This window comes from Cyprinodon variegatus, unplaced genomic scaffold (genome assembly GCF_000732505.1).
Source record: "Cyprinodon variegatus isolate N-32 unplaced genomic scaffold, C_variegatus-1.0 Scaffold304, whole genome shotgun sequence".
Lineage (NCBI taxonomy): Eukaryota > Metazoa > Chordata > Actinopteri > Cyprinodontiformes > Cyprinodontidae > Cyprinodon > Cyprinodon variegatus.
This window is the reverse complement of record NW_015150757.1, coordinates 140,929-149,556: the sequence shown is the minus strand read 5'-3', so window position 1 is coordinate 149,556 and position 8,628 is coordinate 140,929. Positions and strand designations below refer to the sequence as shown.

The following is an 8,628-nucleotide window of genomic DNA, read 5'->3' as shown; positions in this document are numbered from 1 at the left end:
GTGACAATAAAAAGTTTCAGATTAAACAATGTTTAGAATGACCTAGTCAAAGTCTGAATAATGACTGCATAGAGGCTTCCCAACCAATCAAACTGACATTTGGAAAAAACAGTCATTGCTCCACCACATTCTGTTGATTTCTTCATTATGCACTACTTTTTAACCAATAAAAACACTCATGATTACCGTTGCACCACTTTCTTGTCATTAAAATTGAGTTTTTCCTCTTCACCTTCACTGCATGCATGCTTCCTAAAAAGAATTGCTTTAGAGCCAACGAAAAAAATGCTATTGAACATCTACTGTCACTGCCAGGAGGGAATCCTGCAAGTTAATTAACAAAAAACCGAGTAGAAGACTTCTAACCGATCTGTCTGGATGATTCGATTAAATTGATCACATGTTCTGAACTGGCGCCATAGAAATAACCTGGATTGAATAAACAATAAATAGTTTGATTTGTTTTGCAAAGCTGCTGTAAAGAAAGCATATTTTAGCCACTAATCAACAAATTTAACCATCGCCTAAGTAAACTGTATATTGTCAGAAATCAGTGCATGTCATGTTTACCAGTTTGCACACGGTCTGTGGTTGGAGGGGGTTTTATGAAAGAGTCAATTAAAAGCTCCAAGTCTAAGGAAGCATAGAATTTCAGGGTGGTGGGGATTAAAGCAAGAGTCGTAGGACACAGTTGACAAGTATAAGCCTATTTATTTGGCAGCTCTTGTCCTGCCAGGCTCGGAGGTACAACAGATCCAACTTTGAGTTGATTGCTCAGGAGCTTTGCTGTCACCTTCCTCTGCGGAACGAAAGAACGGAGAATTATAAGGACTGGAGTCCAGAAAAGATGCAGCTCGCCTGCTATTTAACCTTTCTATGGGTCTGTATTCAGCTTTTATTGTCTGCATGTGCAACGTGTGCACTACTTGTTTGTGGGACTTTGCCATGTGTGCTTATCTCAGCTGACATTAGTGTTCAGTATGAGCTACAGTGAAGACATTTTGGGCACGGATGCTGAAACATTTCAGATGGTTTCTAAGCAGGTAGTGTGAATTTGAACCTTCATTGAGCTCATAAAAATGTAAAATACCAGATCACATCATTATCAAAACATACACAAATCACAGAGGAGACTTAACAACACCAAAAAAAGGCTGCCCGAGTGATAAGTTGTAGCTTTTACTGAACTTTACTGTGACTCTTAAGCAAATGATCCCACCGATAGCCTCAATACACAAACAGACTTGGGTGAAAATGAACAGACAACTCTGAGAACTGATGTTAATATACACTGTGTTCCAAGAGTTCTCGCTCGTCCATTAGTGGAACGTAGTCCTCAGAGTATTTTATCTGCCTGAACCGACAGCATTCATAGTGGCTTCATATCCACTATTTCTGACTAAACCAAATGAGTTAAATGCCTAATACATCACAGTTTTAGCATTAAGCTGCAACACAAATAAACAAAGAAAAAACAACAGATGGAAAGAAAATCATCAGGTCCAGGTTCAATAAAAGAACAGAACTTAAAAAAAAGATATCATTTCTTGTTTTGCTTTCTTTTCTATACAAATATGAGTTTCTCAGTCCGTAATTTATAGCTTTCAAGCAGCAGGGCTACAAGTAGCCTCGTGCTCCAAAGTAGAGCAGCAGTGGCAGCAGGGAGGTGACACCAACAGACTGTCTGCAGACGGCTGAGTCTCTCAGGATGGCGTTGGATGCACTTGGACCGTCTACCTTTGGAGCCTGTGGATCAGACTGAGAAGACAGACAAACGTTCACTGTTTCTAAATGAGTCAAGATGACAAAAACAGGTATTACACTGGAAAAAAACAAAATCTAGATACAGTAAGTAATTGTAAAATAAGTGCATTTGTTCTTTAATTAAGGAGATAAAAGAGACATTTTGCCAATGGAACAATACAATATACATTTAAAATAAGAAAATACAATTGCATTGTCTTATTATACGTGCATATTATCAAATTATCTTATTTAAAGAGTAAATATACTCATTCCATTGGCAAATCTTCTTATTTACCTACTCAAATTAAGGGTAAATACACTTAATTTAAGACATTTTTACTCATTTTTAGATTATTTTTGCAGTGTACCTTCAGCATTAGAGTTCATATTAAATTTCTACAAGGAATCCATAACCAGTTGTACTGTATTTGTATTTGACAAACATTTATTTTCAATGTAAGAACAATATAGTAAAAAAATATTGTAAGCTGTTCAGATTAAATGTATTTCAAAAATTATTGTCACAGGGACGTCACTATGTTGCTTATGCTGCATTATTTCAGGGGACAGTCCAGGTTTTGGACCACCTCTCCCCAGCTAAAGCTGTCCCTGGATATGTCCCTGATTTTACCGTTTCATTAATGAGGGGGGAAATGTTACGTGTCGACTGTTATTATGGTAGAAAGTGCGCAAGCAGGCTGCGCACAGAAACAGCTGTTAGCTAGCTGATTGGCAGCTGTTAACATATAGATGAGGAGCAGAGTGCAGCACTTTTAAAAAGGACGAGGAAGTTCCTTATCTCAGCTGCCCTGTGTTACGGTGAGTGTGTTAATCGCCTCATTAGATTTGAATTGGGCTGATCATTGTGATAAATGTTAGGTTCGCGCCCTAGGTTGATAAAAAAAAGAGCCTCTGATGTGTTTGATGAGGACCAGAAATGTAACATAAAACATGCTAATCATCAAAAAAGTAGGACAGACTGTTGGCTGCAGCTGGCAGGAGCAAATAGACTCAGATAAAATCAAAATGAACAGAATGATTGAAAATTCCTTTTAATGCGCTAATCTGGTTCAATGGCTCACCAGGGAGCAACAAGGGTTCATCTAAAGATAATCTTAGAACTGATTGTTGAGCTTTATATCATCAGATAGTGATTTTAAGTAGAGTTATTAGTTGTTTTGCTGTTTTATGGGTATGATCTATGAACATAGACTTTCAGGCTACTTTTCTACCACTAACTTTGAATCTATGAAAGTTCCTCATTATAAAGAATAAGAGGCAGTAAAAGGAAAACTGAATGAGACAAGATCTGCATGATCTGAGAATGATGGAGGAAGAGCTAACCACCTGTTTAATGTTCAAATATTGTGATGATTAGCCTTTTCAGTATTTGATCAGATATAACAAAATCTGTGAGATAACAAAATCAATAATAATAATCATAATCACCATTATCATAATGATTATAATGTGTATGATCAGATTATATGTGTTTGGAAGGGATTCTGATTGTATTATGTCCCTGTTTCAGTGTTTGATTGATAGAAGAGGAGACAAGATTAGAAGACTAATAGAAAGAAGATTGAATGAGAGTGGAGGAAAATATGAAGACTGATGGAGAGAAGAGTTTAAGAGAAGGAAGAAAAAAGTAAAAAAAAAGAGAGCAGGTCAAAGCTAGAAAGAAAAGAAGATGGAGAGGGAAAGAGACAGAGAAGACTGAATAAGCAGATGGCACTAATAAAAACTATTGGTAAATTTATTAATTTCATTAATCATAGGAGGGGCACAATCCTGGATTTTACTCTTGATTTTTGTTGTTTAAATATTAATAAATATGTAAAAAATGGATGAAAGCATCTCTGTTCCCATTTTCTACTTTAATTTAGATTATATATATTTTGTTTTATCTATGAGCTGGAAATGTCCTCAGATTGGATTTCAGAAACCTGGTCACCTTTAGTTATCTCACCTGTGTGTGCCTGATCAGTTCCAGAAATGGCATCCTACTCTACATCTGGAAGCTAATTTATTTCACATTTGTTATTTTAAATAAATGTAGTATTTTTGAGACAATCAATTTAGCGAGAGGAAAGTAAAATGATACGTTGAAACGACTGAAAGATGCTTCAATGTCAATTTAAACCGGCTATTTCTGTTAGCTTAACATAGTGAACAGTAGATCACAAGTTGATTAGTTTGTTTCAACAGATATCTCAGGTACAATGGCTCATCAAAACTTCAAGGTGACGATGCAATATGGTACATTTACATCAGTCAGGCCTAAAAACAACTGTGATAATTTTAGGCCTTTTCTGTTTACTCTGCAGGTTTCAGCACAGTAGGATCTAACTGCTTCAACCCAGCATGCATTATACAGGAGGAAAACTGGCGAACCGCCATGGATGAGAAATATAACAAAGAATATAGAATGTTGAAGTTATTCTAAAGGTTCATATATCAAAAATTAGATTTTTTTTAAGGATAATGGGGAAATGAAAATCAATTTAAACTAACATGTTTTTCTATTATGGACCCGTTGAAGATATGCTACTGACAAACCAGAGGATTGCTGCTATTTAGGATTATATTATAGATCCTTCCAAATGTCTGATGTGTCTTAGAAATGCAGTGGAACAAATAGAAAACGTTCATTTTTAAACAGTCTTCAGTGAAGGGCAGCTCTCAGCTCAGCTGCAGATGTTGGACTATCATCTCATAAGAAACTGTGGTATTCTGTCTGCACTGGTGTTACAGGGATTAGCCCTGTAACAGAAAAACACTCCTGGGTTTCAGTACTCTGACTTAAAATAACATGACTTTCTGCTTAATTGGTCTTAAATTGTCCTTAAGAATGTGTCAATTCTTTGTCCTTTGTGCTCTTATGATGACTGACAACCTGTCCAGGGTAAGACAGAGCAGTCAATTACAGATTAGTGGGGCAATTAGTGAAGAATTAAGAGCAAATCACCCTGCAGCAATCCCTTCTCTTGAACAAGAGGGAAGCAACAGTGGACAGTGGGGAAGATAGAACTGTTAACCTCACAGTAATCCCTCATAGAGAGGAAGTATGTTACAGAGGAAACTAAACCTTTAATAGGTAAGAAACTTTGTGCAGAACCTGCCGTCAGTGAATGCATTTACTCTCATAAGTGAGTAAGTCAAGATTTATAAGTGAGTAAAGCCAAATGTGGTAAAAACTGTAAAGCTAAGCAGTACACCTGGTCTGCATGTTCACACTGCGGTATTAAACCAGCAAAGGCCACTATGAATGCAACTATCTTCATTAAAAACTGGTTCAAAGCTACATAAAATTTGGATACATTCTTCACTAAAGGAACAAAGTATTTTTGTTATATTATATATTTCTGTCCGCATATTTAAGTATTAGCGTTTTAGTGTTCATCATCCTTTGTGCATTCCAGAAAAAGAATTTTAAAAACAATCCACTGGTCTTTGTTTCCAGGTTTAAAGATGTTTCTCTTCCATCCAGGAAGCTTTTTAAATTCAAAATGTCAGAAATAGCGTTGAGTTCCAGGTTTTATGCAGTAGCCCAAAAAAGCCTTGGTTTTGTATAGAAAACCTGCAAAGAGAAACAGATGAACGGGTCCACCCCTTTGCAATGGGGGTCATTTGACTTCTTTCTTAGCCTGTAATACCCCATACCTGTCTATGTCTCTGAAAGGGGGTCGTTAAAGGGAACTGTTGGCCTGGCTGAAAAGGCAAGGTCCTCTTCTCTCCTGTACAGGGGTTGGAGTTGCAATTATAGCGGGAAGGAATCAACTCTATAGCTGCATTGTTTTAAAAGCTGAAAGCTGAGTCCACCTGCTCTGTTTAAGGTTGGTTTTTCTTTCTTAACATAAATGGCTTCCTTCACGCCCCTCTCAAACCACCTGTCTGCTTTGTCCAGAATGTGAACATTCTGGTTCTCCAAAGATTGCCCTTTGTCTATAGGGCGTAAATGTAGAGTCTTGTCCTGAGGAGGGCGCTCTTCTGTGTTGGGCCATGCATCTGTGGAGAGGTTTTTTGGTTTCTCCAATATAAAGACCAGAGCACTCATCACTGCATTGAACTGCAGACACCACTCTGCTCAGATTGGGTCTGAGGGTTTGGTCTTTAGGATGAACTAGTCTCTGTTTAAGGGTCTTGATTGGTTTAAAATGTTCTGGGATTTTGTGTTTGGAGAAAATCCTCTTGAGTTTTTCAGAGACGCCAGCAACATATGTGATGGAGATGGTTTTGCATTTAATCTTCTCACCGTTATGTTCTGCTGCGTGTTTTCTGGATTTTCTTGCTGATTTGACAAAAGCCCAGTTGGACTGTATAAAACCTGGAACTCCATGCTATTCCTGACATTGAATTGAAAAAGCTTCCTGGATGGGAAGAGAAACATCTTCAAACTTGGAAACAAAGTCTATGAGATTGTTTTTAATTTTCTTTTTTTGGAATGACTATGACCTTGATGACTGAGAATCTTCACCAGCATCTTTTTTGCAGCATCATTCATTAAAATGCTGTCTTTTATGTCCCTTCATTCAGTTTAATTATGTTATTCTTTGTTTCAATGCCAGAGTGACCCTTTGTCTTTGGGTTAAAAATGTTCTTTTGTTTCAGATTTGTAACTGTCAGCCATGTTGTTGAAAAGCCTAATCCATTTGTGTTTGTGACATTTTCCTTCTCCGATAGCAAAAATGTATGGCAGGTAGTAACAAGTTATTGGCTCAGTTGAATAACAGTGAGATGGCTAAAAGAAGAACCACTGTTAGCACTTATGCCCAGAAGCATCAGGGGCTCTAGCTTTAGTGCCTATAATTTAAATAGTTTGATCTACAAAGAAAATATTTTTTAATTTCATAAATCATCATTACAACCACATTACATGAATATTTTCAGTAGGTAACAAGGTACTGATTTAAATTCCCCCAATCTAATTTATTTATCATGGTTTAACTTGATGTTATTAACTGAATTAAAAGTTTGCTTTTCCTGGGTTATTCTTAGGTCGTAAAAATGCATGCTGACTTTAATTAGCAGACTGATTACTATAACATAGCAGCAGATGTGGATGAAATCATCTAACTCTATTGTTACTAGAGATGCATCAAAATTGTCTTATTTATAGAAACTGGATTTTAAGAACACTGTACTTCAAAAAACACTTTATCTGATTAAGTACTCCACTAAGGTGGAGCTTGCATTGAAGAAGACTTCAATACGTTCAAGAAGCTTCTGCAATCACCAAGGGATCTCCTTATAAGAAAGGTGCTGCTGGCGATGCAGATGTTTCTGTGGAGGGGCAGCCGGTGGGTGTGAGGGCATCTCTACGCATAACGAGGGGAAGGAAAACAAAGAGCCTCTTCTGCTTACGAAAATGTATTGAGGGAAATATGCTGGTGGAGATTCTCTGTGATCCATTAGTCATGGTCCCTGGTCAGCCAGGCCAACAATGACATTTAACAACTGCCTTTTCAGAGGAATGTCCAGTAGCGGTTATTGCAGGCCAATTACGACCTCAATGACGCCCATTATTAAGGTGGTGGAGCTGGTATTCCAGCTATAATCTGAATGTTTTTATTACAAGGCTTTGTTGGCCTACTCTGTAAAAGCCTGGAACTCAATGCTAATCCAGACATTTTGAATTGAGAAAGCTTCCTGGTAAGGAAGAGAAACGTCTTCAAACTTTGAAAACAAAGTCCAGCCGATTGGTTTTTAACTCTATGTATCAAAGGAAGACAGGAAACATGTTGGAAGAAGGATTGACTGTAAGAAAAGTGATCTTCTCTGACAAATGTTTCTATTTCTTGATCAGGAAAACATAGAAAGGTGATTAGTACCACTGGTCCTGTACCACTTCAATGGTCAAGCATTGTGACACAATTCAGGAGTGGAGTGGTACGCCTGCCCCAATACTGCATACCTTCCAGCAGGGAAGGGGCCATCTAAGGGATAAACTTTACCCATGTTTGTCCTGGCAGCAAAGGCAGATAGATCTCCAGTAAATCCAGGATGTTACTGAATTTTCTGAATACTTTTAACAATTCCTCAGCATGAAATACAGGCTTTTCTTCAGCGTATTTCAATGTATCATGCTGCCAGCCTGGAATTATTCCACCCAAAATTAGCCCGCTCATCTTTAAGGAGTGCATCAGTCCTTTGACTGACATGTGGTCCCCCTCCCCCCACCTCATTGGCTTCTGCCCCTCCTTTACACATGTTTGTTGTTCTTATTGTATTTTTTTGTTTTCCTTTCTTATATTCTTTTTCATTTTTAGATAGACTTTTAAGTAAATGTTTCTTGTGCTTAATAAATAAAATAAAATCCTCTGATAGAATTTCCTAATAACCCAGGAACAATTTGCTTATTACCTGCGTTTTTTCCAGCTAACATATGTTCAGAAAACTGCAGATCTTAGTTAAGATTAGAACAAGACTACAACCCAGAGGTTGTAGTCATGCTTGTTTTTTATTCTTCTAAGAGGCAACTTTTTAGGTAAGCTCAATGCTTGTTTATTGTTCCTTAAAATGAATGTTAACATGAAATAGCCTGAAGACATTCCAGGTATTGTTATTTATGCTCATTAACAAGTTATCTGGTAGATTGTATATTTTATAGGGGTGGAACGGTTCACAAAATCCACGGTTCGGTTCACGGTTTCGTGGTCACGGTTTTTCGGTTCGGTTCGGTATATGTTTATTGTTACACCGAAAAATAAAAAAATTAATAAAAATGATAAAAATTAATGAAAAAAATCCAAAAAAATTTATGAATTGTAATTATTTTTAATGATCCGCGGAAACCCTGGATCATTTCTGCATGTTTTGCTGCTTTGAATTTAATCATCTGGCGCATGCTCTCTATTATCTCCAAGGAACTCAGAGCGGAGC

General features: G+C 37.3%; 1 protein-coding gene across 1 annotated transcript in view; it reads right to left on the bottom strand.

Moving 5' to 3' along the window:
- Nucleotides 1-513: 513 nt before the first annotated feature.
- Nucleotides 514-8,628, bottom strand: part of LOC107090625 (GDNF family receptor alpha-1-like) — a 137,363-nt gene continuing 129,248 nt past the window's right edge. Inside the window, exon 9 of the mRNA XM_015384121.1 lies at nucleotides 514-1,758. Within this exon, the coding sequence (XP_015239607.1) occupies nucleotides 1,618-1,758 (141 nt within the window). The 3' untranslated portion in view covers nucleotides 514-1,617. The remainder of the gene's footprint in view (nucleotides 1,759-8,628) is intronic.